This window comes from Eucyclogobius newberryi, unplaced genomic scaffold, assembly GCF_026437365.1.
Source record: "Eucyclogobius newberryi isolate DKJ021-1_F unplaced genomic scaffold, fEucNew1.0.hap1 SCAF_2, whole genome shotgun sequence".
Taxonomy (NCBI): domain Eukaryota; kingdom Metazoa; phylum Chordata; class Actinopteri; order Gobiiformes; family Gobiidae; genus Eucyclogobius; species Eucyclogobius newberryi.
Window position 1 is genome coordinate 1,038,983 of NW_027315834.1, and position 19,272 is coordinate 1,058,254.

The 19,272-nt window shown below is 34.6% G+C and overlaps 1 protein-coding gene across 1 annotated transcript in view; it reads right to left on the bottom strand.

The window, feature by feature from the left end:
- Window positions 1–19,272, bottom strand: part of LOC140367904 (uncharacterized) — a 64,451-nt gene that overhangs the window by 32,072 nt on the left and 13,107 nt on the right. Inside the window, exons 2-9 of the mRNA XM_072454680.1 lie at window positions 17,057–17,096; window positions 16,560–16,835; window positions 16,249–16,350; window positions 14,515–14,661; window positions 14,340–14,444; window positions 12,976–13,034; window positions 3,234–3,381; window positions 248–352 (exon numbers count right to left, since the gene is read on the bottom strand). Of these exons, the coding sequence (XP_072310781.1) occupies window positions 248–352; window positions 3,234–3,381; window positions 12,976–13,034; window positions 14,340–14,444; window positions 14,515–14,661; window positions 16,249–16,350; window positions 16,560–16,835; window positions 17,057–17,059 (945 nt within the window). The 5' untranslated portion in view covers window positions 17,060–17,096. The remainder of the gene's footprint in view (window positions 1–247; window positions 353–3,233; window positions 3,382–12,975; window positions 13,035–14,339; window positions 14,445–14,514; window positions 14,662–16,248; window positions 16,351–16,559; window positions 16,836–17,056; window positions 17,097–19,272) is intronic.

Genomic DNA, 19,272 nt, shown 5'->3' on the forward strand with positions numbered 1-19,272 from the left:
AGCTGCTCAGCTACATTCTGCTCATTTCGCTCAATCTGAGCAAAATGTAAGATATTCATAAGATAATCATGATATATATAATATATATAAGATATATAAGATATATATATATAAGATATATGTCTCAAGCCAAAGCCTCCAATCCTCAGTTCTGTTCCACCAGTGGAGTTGTCTCCTGGAGTCGTCTCCTGGAGTCGTCTCTGAGTTGTCTCTGAGTTGTCTCCTGGACTGTGTGTTAGACTCTCACCTCGACGTCCTGGATCTGGTTCTTCAGCGACTGCTGGAGGAAGTTGAAGGCGTACTCCTGGTTGTTGGCCTCCACCATGATGTCTCGAGCCTGTTTCACCTCAATCTGCAAAACACAGACAAGTACTTCACACTCGTATATATATATATATATATATATATATATATATATATATATATATATATATATATATATATATATATATATATATATATATATATATATATATATATATATATATATATATATATATATATATATATATATATATATATATATATATATATATATATACATATATGAGTATGTATGAGTATATATATATATGAGTATATATGAGTATATATATATATATATATATATATATATATATATATGAGTATATATATATATATATGAGTATATATATATATATGAGTATGTATGAGTATATATATATATGAGTATATATGAGTATATATATATATATATATATATATATATATGAGTATATATATATATATATGAGTATATATATATATATGAGTATGTATGAGTATATATATATATGAGTATATATGAGTATATATATATATATATATATATATATATATATATATATATATATGAGTATATATATATATATGAGTATATATATATATATACAACAGTTTGGGTTTGTTCTGGTACATGGTGTAAATATATTGTACGTAACCACATGCTGAAATCTGTGATCTATGAATACAAATACAACTGTGTGAACTCTTTACTGCAGATGACAGGGTCAGATCCTTTATAACTTCCAACAGACTAAACGAGTCTGACATCATCATCATCATCATCATCATCATCATCATCATCATCATCATCTTCTTCTTCATCATGATCATCATCATGATGTTGAAGCCAAGTTTCAGTTAGAGCTGAAGATCTATGTCATTAACTCAGCCACAGAGAGGGCAGGAGAGGGCAGGAGCTCAGCCACAGAGCGGGCAGTAGAGGGCAGGAGCTCAGCGACAGAGCGGGCAGGAGAGGGCAGGAGCTCAGCGACAGAGCGGGCAGGAGAGGGCAGGAGCTCAGCCACAGAGCGGGCAGGAGAGGGCAGGAGCTCAGCCACAGAGCGGACAGGAGCTCAGCCACAGAGCGGACAGGAGCTCAGCCACAGAGCGGGCAGGAGAGGGCAGGAGCTCAGCGACAGAGCGGGCAGGAGAGGGCAGGAGCTCAGCCACAGAGCGGGCAGGAGAGGGCAGGAGCTCAGCCACAGAGCGGACAGGAGCTCAGCCACAGAGCGGGCAGGAGAGGGCAGGAGCTCAGCCACAGAGCGGGCAGGAGCTCAGTGACAGAGCGGGCAGGAGAGGGCAGGAGCTCAGCCACAGAGCGGGCAGGAGCTCAGCGACAGAGGAGCGTCTTACACTGCTGCTCTGCGCCCGGGGCTCATCCACTTTAGGCCACTAAGACTATGGGTCAGATTCTGAACTAATAGGGATGAACCCTCTGAAGTGGGAGGGGCCATCCCTGCGTATGAGTCCGGGCTTTCCCCAAAACACACTCATGTGTTGTCACGTTGTTTTTTATGAATCTTTTGGGTGACAGTGAAACTAAATAGTGCCATTTTGAGACAAAACGTTGAGAATTGTGCCTTTGTGAAGAAGTTACTCAAAAAGACACAAAAAGATCAAACCAACATGAAATGAAGGACATAATATGAGAAAAGTCTGTTTCTCACTGGAGCAAACCATTTTTATGTTTTGAGAGGGTTGAACTACACTACACTGACCCTGCACTGACCAGCACAGATGACCCTGCACTGACCAGCACAGATGACCCTGCACTGACCAGCACAGATGACCCTGCACTGACCAGCGCAGATGACCCTGGACTGACCAGCACAGATGACCCTGCACTGACCACAGCACAGATGACCCTGCACTGACCACAGCACAGATGACCTGGACTGACCACAGCACAGATGACCCTGGACTGACCACAGCACAGATGACCCTGCACCGACCACAGCACAGATGACCTGGACTGACCACAGCACAGATGACCCTGCACTGACCACAGCACAGATGACCCTGGACTGACCACAGCACAGATGACCCTGCACTGACCACAGCACAGATGACCCTGGACTGACCACAGCACAGATGACCCTGCACTGACCACAGCACAGATGACCCTGGACTGACCAGCACAGATGACCCTGCACTGACCAGCACAGATGACCCTAGACTGACCAGCACAGATGACCTGGACTGACCACAGCGCAGATGACCCTGCACTGACCAGCGCAGATGACCCTGGACTGACCAGCACAGATGACCCTGGACTGACCACAGCACAGATGACCCTGGACTGACCACAGCACAGATGACCCTGCACTGACCACAGCACAGATGACCCTGCACTGACCACAGCACAGATGACCCTGGACTGACCACAGCATAGATGACCCTGCACTGACCACAGCACAGATGACCTGGACTGACCACAGCACAGATGACCCTGGACTGACCACAGCACAGATGACCCTGCACTGACCACAGCACAGATGACCTGGACTGACCACAGCACAGATGACCCTGGACTGACCACAGCACAGATGACCCTGCACTGACCACAGCACAGATGACCTGGACTGACCACAGCACAGATGACCCTGGACTGACCACAGCACAGATGACCCTGGACTGACCACAGCACAGATGACCCTGCACTGACCACAGCACAGATGACCTGGACTGACCACAGCACAGATGACCCTGCACTGACCACAGCACAGATGACCCTGGACTGACCACAGCACAGATGACCCTGCACTGACCACAGCACAGATGACCTGGACTGACCACAGCACAGATGACCTGGACTGACCACAGCACAGATGACCCTGCACTGACCACAGCACAGATGACCCTGGACTGACCACAGCACAGATGACCCTGCACTGACCACAGCACAGATGACCCTGGACTGACCACAGCACAGATGACCCTGGACTGACCTCCATCTCCCGACAGCGCTCGGCCATCGCCTGGTTCTCTTTCTCCATGTCCAGCATTTGTTCTCTGGTTCTCTTGATCTCATTGGTCAGTTGGGTGTTGGTCCTCAGAAGGTCCTCGTTGTTGACCAGAAGACCTCGCATTTCAAACCTGCAGCACAAGTGGCTCATTAAAGGTTTATTCATGTCTAATATCATGTTATTAACATGTTATTAACATGTATCATGTTATTCATGTGTAATATCATGTTATTCATGTGTAATATCATGTTATTAACATGTATCATGTTATTCATGTGTAATATCATGTTGTTCGTGTGTAATATCATGTTATCAACATGTAATATGTTAATCATGTGTAATATCATGTTATTCATGTGTAATATGAGGTAAGACACATGTTAATGTAACTTTGACATAGAATATAGAATGTGTGGAGTGTTTGTGTAGAAACATACATGCAAATATATGTTTAAAATACATGTTTGAAATATATGTTTAAAATACATGTTTAAAATACATGTTTAAAATACATGTTTAAAATACATGTTTGAAATACATGTTTAAAATACATGTTTGAAATACATGTTTAAAATACATGTTTAAAATACATGTTTAAAATACATGTTTAAAATACATGTTTAAAATACATGTTTAAAATACGTGTTTAAAATGCATGTTTAAAATACATGTTTAAAATACATGTTTGAAATACATGTTTAAAATACATGTTTAAAATACATGTTTAAAATACATGTTTAAAATACATGTTTAAAATACATGTTTGAAATACATGTTTAAAATACATGTTTGAAATACATGTTTAAAATACATGTTTGAAATACATGTTTAAAATACATGTTTAAAATACATGTTTAAAATACATGTTTGAAATACATGTTTAAAATACATGTTTGAAATATATGTTTAAAATACATGTTTAAAATACATGTTTAAAATACATGTTTAAAATACATGTTTAAAATACATGTTTGAAATACATGTTTAAAATACATGTTTGAAATACATGTTTAAAATACATGTTTAAAATACATGTTTAAAATACATGTTTAAAATACGTGTTTAAAATGCATGTTTAAAATACATGTTTAAAATACATGTTTGAAATACATGTTTAAAATACATGTTTAAAATACATGTTTAAAATACATGTTTAAAATACATGTTTAAAATACATGTTTGAAATACATTTTAAAATACATGTTTGAAATACATGTTTAAAATACATGTTTAAAATACATGTTTAAAATACGTGTTTAAAATGCATGTTTAAAATACATGTTTAAAATACATGTTTGAAATACATGTTTAAAATACATGTTTAAAATACATGTTTAAAATACATGTTTGAAATACATGTTTAAAATACATGTTTGAAATATATGTTTAAAATACATGTTTAAAATACATGTTTAAAATACATGTTTAAAATACATGTTTAAAATACATGTTTGAAATACATGTTTAAAATACATGTTTGAAATACATGTTTAAAATACATGTTTAAAATACATGTTTAAAATACATGTTTAAAATACGTGTTTAAAATGCATGTTTAAAATAAATGTTTAAAATACATGTTTGAAATACATGTTTAAAATACATGTTTAAAATACGTGTTTGAAATACATGTTTAAAATACATGTTTAAAATACATGTTTAAAATACATGTTTAAAATACATGTGTAAAATACATGTTTAAAATACATGTTTAAAATACATGTTTAAAATACGTGTTTAAAATACATGTTTAAAATACATGTTTAAAATACGTGTTTAAAATGCATGTTTAAAATACATGTTTAAAATGCATGTTTAAAATACATGTTTAAAATACATGTTTGAAATACATGTATAAAATACATGTTTAAAATACATGTTTGAAATACATGTTTAAAATACATGTTTAAAATACATGTTTAAAATACATGTTTAAAATACATGTTTAAAATAAATGTTTAAAATACATGTTTGAAATACATGTTTAAAATACATGTTTAAAATACATGTTTATAATACATGTTTAAAATACATGTTTAACATACATGTTTAAAATACATGTTTAAAATACATGTTTAAAATACGTGTTTAAAATGCATGTTTAAAATACATGTTTAAAATACATGTTTGAAATACATGTTTAAAATACGTGTTTAAAATACGTGTTTGAAATACATGTATAAAATACATGTTTAAAATACATGTTTGAAATACATGTTTAAAATACATGTTTAAAATACATGTTTAAAATACATGTTTGAAATACATGTTTAAAATAAATGTTTAAAATACATGTTTGAAATACATGTTTAAAATACATGTTTAAAATACATGTTTATAATACATGTTTAAAATACATGTTTAAAATACATGTTTAAAATACATGTTTAAAATACATGTTTAAAATACGTGTTTAAAATGCATGTTTAAAATACATGTTTAAAATACATGTTTGAAATACATGTTTAAAATACGTGTTTAAAATACGTGTTTGAAATACATGTTTAAAATACATGTTTAAAATACATGTTTAAAATACATGTTTAAAATACATGTTTAAAATACATGTTTAAAATACATGTTTGAAATACATGTTTAAAATACATGTTTGAAATATATGTTTAAAATACATGTTTAAAATACATGTTTAAAATACATGTTTAAAATACATGTTTAAAATACATGTTTGAAATACATGTTTAAAATACATGTTTGAAATACATGTTTAAAATACATGTTTAAAATACATGTTTAAAATACATGTTTAAAATACGTGTTTAAAATACATGTTTAAAATACATGTTTGAAATACATGTTTAAAATACATGTTTAAAATACGTGTTTGAAATACATGTTTAAAATACATGTTTAAAATACATGTTTAAAATACATGTTTAAAATAAATGTTTAAAATACATGTTTGAAATACATGTTTAAAATACATATTTAAAATACGTGTTTGAAATACATGTTTAAAATACATGTTTAAAATAAATGTTTAAAATACATGTTTAAAATACATGTTTAAAATACATGTGTAAAATACATGTTTAAAATACATGTTTAAAATACATGTTTAAAATACGTGTTTAAAATACATGTTTAAAATACATGTTTAAAATACGTGTTTAAAATGCATGTTTAAAATACATGTTTAAAATGCATGTTTAAAATACATGTTTAAAATACATGTTTGAAATACATGTATAAAATACATGTTTAAAATACATGTTTGAAATACATGTTTAAAATACATGTTTAAAATACATGTTTAAAATACATGTTTAAAATACATGTTTAAAATAAATGTTTAAAATACATGTTTGAAATACATGTTTAAAATACATGTTTAAAATACATGTTTATAATACATGTTTAAAATACATGTTTAAAATACATGTTTAAAATACATGTTTAAAATACATGTTTAAAATACGTGTTTAAAATGCATGTTTAAAATACATGTTTAAAATACATGTTTGAAATACATGTTTAAAATACGTGTTTAAAATACGTGTTTGAAATACATGTATAAAATACATGTTTAAAATACATGTTTGAAATACATGTTTAAAATACATGTTTAAAATACATGTTTAAAATACATGTTTGAAATACATGTTTAAAATAAATGTTTAAAATACATGTTTGAAATACATGTTTAAAATACATGTTTAAAATACATGTTTATAATACATGTTTAAAATACATGTTTAAAATACATGTTTAAAATACATGTTTAAAATACATGTTTAAAATACGTGTTTAAAATGCATGTTTAAAATACATGTTTAAAATACATGTTTGAAATACATGTTTAAAATACATGTTTAAAATACGTGTTTGAAATACATGTTTAAAATACATGTTTAAAATACATGTTTAAAATACATGTTTAAAATACATGTTTAAAATACATGTTTAAAATACATGTTTGAAATACATGTTTAAAATACATGTTTGAAATATATGTTTAAAATACATGTTTAAAATACATGTTTAAAATACATGTTTAAAATACATGTTTAAAATACATGTTTGAAATACATGTTTAAAATACATGTTTGAAATACATGTTTAAAATACATGTTTAAAATACATGTTTAAAATACATGTTTAAAATACGTGTTTAAAATACATGTTTAAAATACATGTTTGAAATACATGTTTAAAATACATGTTTAAAATACGTGTTTGAAATACATGTTTAAAATACATGTTTAAAATACATGTTTAAAATACATGTTTAAAATAAATGTTTAAAATACATGTTTGAAATACATGTTTAAAATACATGTTTAAAATACGTGTTTGAAATACATGTTTAAAATACATGTTTAAAATAAATGTTTAAAATACATGTTTAAAATACATGTGTAAAATACATGTTTAAAATACATGTTTAAAATGCATGTTTAAAATACGTGTTTAAAATACATGTTTAAAATACATGTTTAAAATACGTGTTTAAAATGCATGTTTAAAATACATGTTTAAAATGCATGTTTAAAATACATGTTTGAAATACATGTTTAAAATACATGTTTAAAATACATGTTTAAAATACATGTTTAAAATACATGTTTAAAATACGTGTTTAAAATGCATGTTTAAAATACATGTTTAAAATACATGTTTGAAATACATGTTTAAAATACATGTTTAAAATACATGTTTAAAATACATGTTTGAAATACATGTTTAAAATACATGTTTGAAATATATGTTTAAAATACATGTTTAAAATACATGTTTAAAATACATGTTTAAAATACATGTTTAAAATACATGTTTAAAATACATGTTTAAAATACATGTTTAAAATACGTGTTTAAAATGCATGTTTAAAATACATGTTTAAAATACATGTTTGAAATACATGTTTAAAATATGTGTTTAAAATACGTGTTTGAAATACATGTTTAAAATACATGTTTGAAATATATGTTTAAAATACATGTTTAAAATACATGTTTAAAATACATGTTTAAAATACATGTTTAAAATACATGTTTGAAATACATGTTTAAAATACATGTTTGAAATACATGTTTAAAATACATGTTTAAAATACGTGTTTAAAATACATGTTTAAAATACGTGTTTAAAATGCATGTTTAAAATACATGTTTAAAATACATGTTTGAAATACATGTTTAAAATACATGTTTAAAATACGTGTTTGAAATACATGTTTAAAATACATGTTTAAAATACATGTTTAAAATACATGTTTAAAATACATGTTTGAAATACATGTTTAAAATACATGTTTAAAATACATGTTTGAAATACATGTTTAAAATAAATGTTTAAAATACATGTTTGAAATACATGTTTGAAATACATGTTTAAAATACATGTTTAAAATACATGTTTGAAATACATGTTTAAAATAAATGTTTAAAATACATGTTTGAAATACATGTTTGAAATACATGTTTAAAATACATGTTTAAAATACATGTTTGAAATACATGTTTAAAATACATGTTTGAAATACATGTTTGAAATACATGTTTAAAATACATGTTTAAAATACATGTTTGAAATACATGTTTAAAATACATGTTTGAAATACATGTTTGAAATACATGTTTAAAATACATGTTTGAAATACATGTGTAAAATACATGTTTAAAATACATGTTTGAAATACATGTTTAAAATACATGTTTGAAATACATGTTTGAAATACATGTTTGAAATACATGTTTGAAATACATGTTTAAAATACATGTTTAAAATACATGTTTGAAATACATGTTTGAAATACATGTTTAAAAAACATGTTTAAAATACATGTTTGAAATACATGTTTAAAATACATGTTTGAAATACATGTTTGAAATACATGTGTAAAATACATGTTTAAAATACATGTTTCAAATACATGTTTAAAATACATGTTTGAAATACATGTTTGAAATACATGTTTGAAATACATGTTTGAAATACATGTTTAAAATACATGTTTAAAATACATGTTTCAAATACATGTTTAAAATACATGTTTGAAATACATTTTTGAAATACATGTTTGAAATACATGTTTGAAATACATGTTTGAAATACATGTTTAAAATACATGTTTGAAATACATGTGTAAAATACATGTTTAAAATACATGTTTCAAATACATGTTTAAAATACATGTTTGAAATACATGTTTGAAATACATGTTTGAAATACATGTTTAAAATACATGTTTAAAATACTTGTTTGAAATACATGTTTAAAATACATGTTTGAAATACATGTTTGAAATACATGTTTAAAATACATGTTTGAAATACATGTTTAAAATACATGTTTAAAATACATGTTTAAAATACAAGTTTGAAATACATGTTTAAAATACATGTTTGAAATACATGTTTAAAATACATGTTTGAAATACAAGTTTGAAATACATGTTTAAAATACATGTTTAAAATACATGTTTGAAATACATGTTTGAAATACATGTTTAAAATACATGTTTGAAATACATGTTTTAAAATGCATGTTTCAAATACATGTTTAAAATACATGTTTAAAATACATGTTTAAAATACATGTTTAAAATACGTGTTTAAAATGCATGTTTAAAATACATGTTTAAAATGCATGTTTAAAATACATGTTTAAAATACATGTTTGAAATACATGTTTAAAATACATGTTTAAAATACGTGTTTGAAATACATGTTTAAAATACATGTTTAAAATACATGTTTAAAATACATGTTTAAAATACATGTTTAAAATAAATGTTTAAAATACATGTTTGAAATACATGTTTAAAATACATGTTTAAAATACATGTTTATAATACATGTTTAAAATACATGTTTAAAATACATGTTTAAAATACATGTTTAAAATACATGTTTAAAATACATGTTTAAAATACGTGTTTAAAATGCATGTTTAAAATACATGTTTAAAATACATGTTTGAAATACATGTTTAAAATACGTGTTTAAAATACGTGTTTGAAATACATGTTTAAAATACATGTTTAAAATACATGTTTAAAATACATGTTTAAAATACATGTTTGAAATACATGTTTGAAATACATGTTTAAAATACATGTTTAAAATACATGTTTAAAATACATGTTTGAAATACATGTTTAAAATACATGTTTAAAATACATGTTTAAAATACATGTTTAAAATACATGTTTAAAATACGTGTTTAAAATGCATGTTTAAAATACATGTTTAAAATACATGTTTGAAATACATGTTTAAAATACATGTTTAAAATACATGTTTAAAATACATGTTTAAAATACATGTTTGAAATACATGTTTAAAATACATGTTTGAAATACATGTTTTAAAATGCATGTTTCAAATACATGTTTAAAATACATGTTTAAAATACATGTTTAAAATACATGTTTGAGATATATGTCTAAAATACATGTCTAAAATACATGTTTAGAATACATGTTTAAAATACATGTTTAAAATGTATGTTTAAAATACATGTTTAAGATATATGTCTAAAATACATGTTTAAAATACATGTTTAAAATACATGTTTGAAATACATGTTTAAAATACATGTTTAAAATACATGTTTAAAATACATGTTTGAAATACATGTTTAAAATAAATGTTTAAAATACATGTTTGAAATACATGTTTTTGAAATACATGTTTAAAATACATGTTTAAAATACATGTTTGAAATACATGTTTAAAATAAATGTTTAAAATACATGTTTGAAATACATGTTTGAAATACATGTTTAAAATACATGTTTAAAATACATGTTTGAAATACATGTTTAAAATACATGTTTGAAATACATGTTTGAAATACATGTTTAAAATACATGTTTAAAATACATGTTTGAAATACATGTTTAAAATACATGTTTGAAATACATGTTTGAAATACATGTTTAAAATACATGTTTGAAATACATGTGTAAAATACATGTTTAAAATACATGTTTGAAATACATGTTTAAAATACATGTTTGAAATACATGTTTGAAATACATGTTTGAAATACATGTTTGAAATACATGTTTAAAATACATGTTTAAAATACATGTTTGAAATACATGTTTGAAATACATGTTTAAAAAACATGTTTAAAATACATGTTTGAAATACATGTTTAAAATACATGTTTGAAATACATGTTTGAAATACATGTGTAAAATACATGTTTAAAATACATGTTTCAAATACATGTTTAAAATACATGTTTGAAATACATGTTTGAAATACATGTTTGAAATACATGTTTGAAATACATGTTTAAAATACATGTTTAAAATACATGTTTCAAATACATGTTTAAAATACATGTTTGAAATACATTTTTGAAATACATGTTTGAAATACATGTTTGAAATACATGTTTGAAATACATGTTTAAAATACATGTTTGAAATACATGTGTAAAATACATGTTTAAAATACATGTTTCAAATACATGTTTAAAATACATGTTTGAAATACATGTTTGAAATACATGTTTGAAATACATGTTTAAAATACATGTTTAAAATACTTGTTTGAAATACATGTTTAAAATACATGTTTGAAATACATGTTTGAAATACATGTTTAAAATACATGTTTGAAATACATGTTTAAAATACATGTTTAAAAAACATGTTTAAAATACAAGTTTGAAATACATGTTTAAAATACATGTTTGAAATACATGTTTAAAATACATGTTTGAAATACAAGTTTGAAATACATGTTTAAAATACATGTTTAAAATACATGTTTGAAATACATGTTTGAAATACATGTTTAAAATACATGTTTGAAATACATGTTTTAAAATGCATGTTTCAAATACATGTTTAAAATACATGTTTAAAATACATGTTTAAAATACATGTTTAAGATATATGTCTAAAATACATGTCTAAAATACATGTTTAGAATACATGTTTGAAATACATGTTTAAAATACATGTTTAAGATATATGTCTAAAATACATGTCTAAAATACATGTTTAGAATACATGTTTAAAATACATGTTTAAAATACATGTTTAAGATATATGTCTAAAATACATGTTTAAAATACATGTTTAAAATACATGTTTAAAATACATGTTTAAAATACATGTTTAAAATACATGTTTAAGATATATGTCTAAAATACATGTTTAAAATACATGTTTGAAATACATGTTTGAAATACATGTTTGAAATACATGTTTGAAATACATGTTTAAAATACATATTTAAAATACATGTTTGAAATACATGTTTGAAATACATGTTTAAAATGCATGTTTAAAATACATGTTTGAAATACATGTTTAAAATACATGTTTGAAATACATCTTTGAAATACATGTTTAAAATACATGTTTGAAATACATGTGTAAAATACATGTTTAAAATACATGTTTCAAATACATGTTTAAAATACATGTTTGAAATACATGTTTGAAATACATGTTTGAAATACATGTTTGAAATACATGTTTAAAATACATGTTTGAAATACATGTGTAAAATACATGTTTAAAATACATGTTTCAAATACATGTTTAAAATACATGTTTGAAATACATGTTTGAAATACATGTTTGAAATACATGTTTGAAATACATGTTTAAAATACATGTTTAAAATACATGTTTGAAATACATGTTTAAAATACATGTTTAAAATACATGTTTAAAATACATGTTTAAAATACATGTTTAAAATACATGTACATGAATATTGCGTGTTCTTCTGACCTGATCTGGTTCCTCTCCTTCTCCATCTCGACGCTCTCGGCTTCTAAAAACTGGTTCCTCTGCAAAAAAGAGTTTGTATGTTTCCAATCTGCAAACGGAGGTGTCCAATTCTTTGTTACCATGTCTCCGCAGCTGCCCTGTCTGCGCAGCTGACCTGTCTGCGCACCCTGTCTGCGCAGCTGCCATGTCTGCACAGCTGCCCTGCCCAGTGTGCGCAGCTGACATGTCTGTGCACCTGCCCTGTCTGCGCAGCTGGCCTGTCTGCGCAGCTGGCCTGTCTGTGCAGCTGCCATGTCTACGCAACTTCCCAGTCTGCGCAGCTTCCCTGTTTGTGCAGCTGCCCTGTCTGCGCAGCTGGCCTGTCTGTGCAGCTGCCCTGTCTGCGCAGCTTCCCTGTCTGTGCAGCTGCCCTGTCTGCGCAGCTTCCCTGTTTGTGCAGCTGCCCTGTCTGTACAGCTGCCCTGTCTGCGCAGCTTCCCTGTTTGTGCAGCTGCCCTGTCTGTACAGCTGCTCTGTCTGCGCAGCCTCCCTGTTTGTGCAGCTTCCCTGTTTGTGCAGCTGCCCTGTCTGTACAGCTGCTCTGTCTGCGCAGCCTCCCTTTTTGTGCAGCTTCCCTGTTTGTGCAGCTGCCCTGTCTGTACAGCTGCTCTGTCTGCGCAGCCTCCCTGTTTGTACAGCTGCTCTGTCTGCGCAGCCTCCCTGTTTGTGCAGCTGCCCTGTTTGTGCAGCTGCTCTGTCTGCGCAGCTTCCCTGTTTGCGCAGCTGCTCTGTTTGCGAAGCCGCTTGTGTTAAATATCCAAATGGACTGGATTTTTCATCTTTTTGCCTAAGATTGATTGACAGGTTTATTTATGATCACATGGCATTTCAAACATGGCGAGTGACAGTGACAGTGACAGTGACAGTGACAGTGACTGTTACAGTGACAGTGACAGTGACTGTGACTGTGACAGTGACAGTGACAGTGACTGTTACAGTGACTGTGACTGTGACAGTGACTGTTACAGTGACAGTGACTGTGACAGTGACTGTTACAGTGACAGTGACTGTTACAGTGACAGTGACTGTGACAGTGACAGTGACTGTTACAGTGACAGTGACTGTGACAGTGACAGTGACTGTTACAGTGACTGTTACAGTGACAGTGACTGTGACTGTTACAGTGACAGTGACTGTGACAGTGACAGTGACTGTTACAGTGACTGTGACAGTGACAGTGACTGTTACAGTGACAGTGACTGTGACAGTGACTGTTACAGTGACAGTGACTGTTACAGTGACAGTGACTGTTACAGTGACAGTGACTAAAATACCTCAAAGTCTTTGTGCATAATCTTCCTCTTTAGAGAAGGCAGAACACTCACCTTTTGACAGGCGTCCAGCTCTTTGGTCAGCTCCTCGATGTAATCCTTCTTGTTTGCGTTTCCCAGAGTGGACGATCGAACAGAATAATGTGCGGAGGGAAGAACCTGAGAACAACAGAGGGTCAGGGCTCCACACTGTTCTGGGCGTGGTCACTTCTGAAGGGGGAGTTCTTACGGTGGAGTTGATCTCAGGTTTGCGTCTGAGCGTGTCGTACGTGGAGTAGAACGCCCGTCCAGCGACAGAGGGCACCGGGCTGATGCTCCGCCCATTGTAGTTGTACAAGTTGAGGTCAGAGGTCGCTGGAGACAAACTGCCTTGTACCTGGAGGTCACACATTGGATCCATTTATGTCACTTACACTCGTCTCCTCTGGACTCACCATCACAGAGTAACTCTGTTCTGACCAGAGTAACTCTGACCAGAGTAACTCTGTTCTGACCAGAGTAACTCTGACCAGAGTAACTCTGTTCTGACCAGAGTAACGTTACTCTGTTCTGACCAGAGTAACTCTGACCAGAGTAACTCTGTTCTGACCAGAGTAACTCTGACCAGAGTAACTCTGTTCTGACCAGAGTAACTCTGTTCTGACCAGAGTAACTCTGACCAGAGTAACTCTGTTCTGACCAGAGTAACTGACCAGAGTAACTCTGTTCTGACCAGAGTAACTCTGACCAGAGTAACTCTGTTCTGACCAGAGTAACTCTGTTCTGACCAGAGTAACTGACCAGAGTAACTCTGTTCTGACCAGAGTAACTCTGACCAGAGTAACTCTGACCAGAGTAACTCTGTTCTGACCAGAGTAACTCTGACCAGAGTAACTCTGACCAGAGTAACTCTCGTACAGAACCCTACTTCCAGCTTCATGTTTATGTACTTTACTTCATACTTATTACTTTGACTCTTCCTCCACTTCATTTCTAAAAATGGTTCAAATACTAGTAATAATAGTCATTTAAAGCCTCCTGATGCTCACTCCAGAGACCGGGTGTGCAGTGCGGGTGTGCAGTGCGGGTGTGCAGTGCGGGTGTGCAGTGCGGGTGTGCAGTACAGGTATGCGGGTGTGCAGTATGGGTGTGCAGTGCGGGTGTGCATTGCAGGTGTGCAGTGCAGGTGTGCAGTGCCGGTGTGCAGTACGGGTATCCGGGTGTGCAGTGCGGGTGTGCAGTGTGGGTGTGCAGTGCGGGTGTGCAGTGCGGGTGTGCGGGTGTGCAGTGCGGGTGTGCAGTGCGAGTGTGCAGGTGTGCAGTGCGGGTGTGCAGTGCGGGTGTGCAGTGCGGGTGTGCGGGTGTGCAGTGCGGGTGTGCAGTGCGAGTGTGCAGGTGTGCAGTGCGGGTGTGCAGTGCGGGTGTGCAGTACGGGTGTGCAGTACGGGTATGCGGGTGTGCAGTATGGGTGTGCAGTGCGGGTGTGCAGTGCGGGTGTGCATTGCAGGTGTGCAGTGCAGGTGTGCAGTGCGGGTGTGCAGTACGGGTATCCGGGTGTGCAGTGCAGGTGTGCAGTGTGGGTGTGCAGTGCAGGTGTGCAGTGTGGGTGTGCAGTGCGGGTGTGCAGTGCGGGTGTGCAGTGCAGGTGTGCAGTGCAGGTGTGCAGTACGGGTATCCGGGTGTGCAGTGCGGGTGTGCAGTGCGGGTGTGCAGTGCAGGTGTGCAGTGCAGGTGTGCAGTGCAGGTGTGCAGTGCAGGTGTGCAGTGCAGGTGTGCAGTGCAGGTGTGCAGTGCAGGTGTGCAGTGCAGGTGTGCAGTGCAGGTGTGCAGTGCAGGTGATATGATGAAAATAATAAATCTAGAGTAAATTTGAATGTTTCTCTAGTTTAATTGTATAAATATAAGGAAACTGTTGTGTATATTCTATATAATACATATGTTTTTCACCATGTCATGTTTTTATACATTAAGAGGAAGAACAGACCTTATAATCAGACGACCTGCGGTATGTGGGGCTGTAGTCCACAGACGCAGTGGTGGAGTACGGACTGTTGAAGACTCTGGAGGACACGTCCAGTAAACCGCCCTGAAGCACAACGTCATTATCAACCGTCATATCTATAACTGAGCAAAGTCATGTTTGTCACTGAGATTTACTCTCCAGATCGCACATGTTCACGTGTTACATGTATATATATATATATATATATATATATATATATATATATATATATATACATACACATACTTATCCATAAATATATATATATATAGACACACACACATGTTTCTCACCCGCTCTGACATGACGTCCCAGTCCCGTGATGAAAGTGACTCCAGGGACCCTCTGTAGTTGTTTATTCCCAGCCTGGTGCCCTCCCAGCGGGGTCGGGGCCCGTTCTCGGCCCCTGCTGGCCCACTGCTGAAGCTCATGTCCTTCTCTCTGCTGTTGGAGCCGTTGCTCTTCAGGTCATTGTTGAGATACAGTTGGTATTTGGGGTTTTGTGCGGTTGATAAAGGCCGAGGAGTGACTGGATCCTCCTCAGGACTGTTCTGTCCAAACTCAGAATCCTGAAGAGACGGAGAACTACATCATCAACAGAGCAGAGAGAGCCCGGCCCCTGAGAGCCCGGCCCCCGAGAGCCCGGCCCCCGAGAGCCCGGCCCCCGAGAGCCCGGCCCCCGAGAGCCCGGCTCCTGCTTTTTGGTGTGTATGATGACCCAAGGTGAAGGGTCCATAAAGGACGCGGAACACATAAGGGGCCCCAGTGCTAACGATGGGTTTGAACGTACCATGTCCTTGTTCTTTGTGCTTTGTTTGCATCTGAAAAACCTGTTGAATGAAAGAAAAAGAGAATTAAAAGATAAACCCCCACAACCACGACCAGATGCACCCGTGTCCTCCTGTAAACCCCCACAACCACGACCAGATGCACCCGTGTCCTCCTGTAAACCCCCCACGACCAGATGCACCCGTGTCCTCCTGTAAACCCCCACAACCACGACCAGATGCACCCGTGTCCTCCTGTAAACCCCCACAACCACGACCAGATGCACCCGTGTCCTCCTGTAAACCCCCACAACCACGACCAGATGCACCCGTGTCCTCCTGTAAACCCCCACAACCACGACCAGATGCACCCGTGTCCTCCTGTAAACCCCCACAACCACGACCAGATGCACCCGTGTCCTCCTGTAAACCCCCACAACCACGACCAGATGCACCCGTGTCCTCCTGTAAACCCCCACAACCACGACCAGATGCACCCGTGTCCTCCTGTAAACCCCCACAACCACGACCAGATGCCCCCGTGTCCTCCTGTAAACCCCCACAACCACGACCAGATGCCCCCGTGTCCTCCTGTAAACCCTCACAACCACGACCAGATGCACCCGTGTCCTCCTGTAAACCCCCACAACCACGACCAGATGCCCCCGTGTCCTCCTGTAAACCCCCACAACCACGACCAGATGCACCCGTGTCCTCCTGTAAACCCCCACAACCACGACCAGATGCACCCGTGTCCTCCTGTAAACCCCCACAACCACGACCAGATGCACCCGTGTCCTCCTGTAAACCCCCACAACCACGACCAGATGCACCCGTGTCCTCCTGTAAACCCCCACAACCACGACCAGATGCACCCGTGTCCTCCTGTAAACCCCCACAACCACGACCAGATGCACCCGTGTCCTCCTGTAAACCCCCACAACCACGACCAGATGCACCCGTGTCCTCCTGTAAACCCCCACAACCACGACCAGATGCACCCGTGTCCTCCTGTAAACCCCCACAACCACGACCAGATGCACCCGTGTCCTCCTGTAAACCCCCACAACCACGACCAGATGCACCCGTGTCCTCCTGTAAACCCCCACAACCACGACCAGATGCACCCGTGTCCTCCTGTAAACCCCCACAACCACGACCAGATGCACCCGTGTCCTCCTGTAAACCCCCACAACCACGACCAGATGCACCCGTGTCCTCCTGTAAACCCCCACAACCACGACCAGATGCACCCGTGTCCTCCTGTAAACCCCATGTGTGCAGCGCTGGGCCCCGTCTCCAGATCAGAGCCACTTTAGCTGGGGGATTGGACCTTGAGCCAGGACTGCTCGATTATAGAATATAGACCATAAGATAAAAGTACATTCATATATAAATAATATATATAATATATATAAGTACGTGAGTATTTCTTCTGCTTCAGATGAGGATTTGACTCATTATTAGTCTCACTTTAACTCACGTTTCCATCATAAGTTATTAGAATAAAATGTGTCTTATTGACTGAACTAAACTGAGCCGTAGACTCTGGTTTGTTTGTGTCGGTCGCTATAGCAACACTGAGGGTTTAAAGCAGGTGAAGCACGTTAGCTGTGTGTTAGCATCATGTGCTATTAGCTCCAGGACAAACTTAGGGAGGACGATACAGCGGCGTGTGCTGAGGACACGAGTGGGACAATGGGTGTAGTAAATACTCTGGACACGAGTGGGACAATGGGTGTAGTACCTACTCTGGACACGAGTGGGACAATGGGTGTAGTACCTACTCTGGACACGAGTGGGACAATGGGTGTAGTAAATACTCTGGACACGAGTGGGACAATGGGTGTAGTACATACTCTGGACACGAGTGGGACAATGGGTGTAGTACCTACTCTGGACACGAGTGGGACAATGGGTGTAGTACCTACTCTGGACACGAGTGGGACAATGGGTGTAGTACATACTCCGGACACGAGTGGGACAATGGGTGTAGTACCTACTCTGGACACGAGTGGGACAATGGGTGTAGTACCTACTCTGGACACGAGTGGGACAATGGGTGTAGTACATACTCTGGACACGAGTGGGACAATGGGTGTAGTACATACTCTGGACACGAGTGGGACAATGGGTGTAGTAAATACTCTGGACACGAGTGGGACAATGGGTGTAGTAAATACTCTGGACACGAGTGGGACAATGGGTGTAGTACATGCTCTGGACACGAGTGGGACAA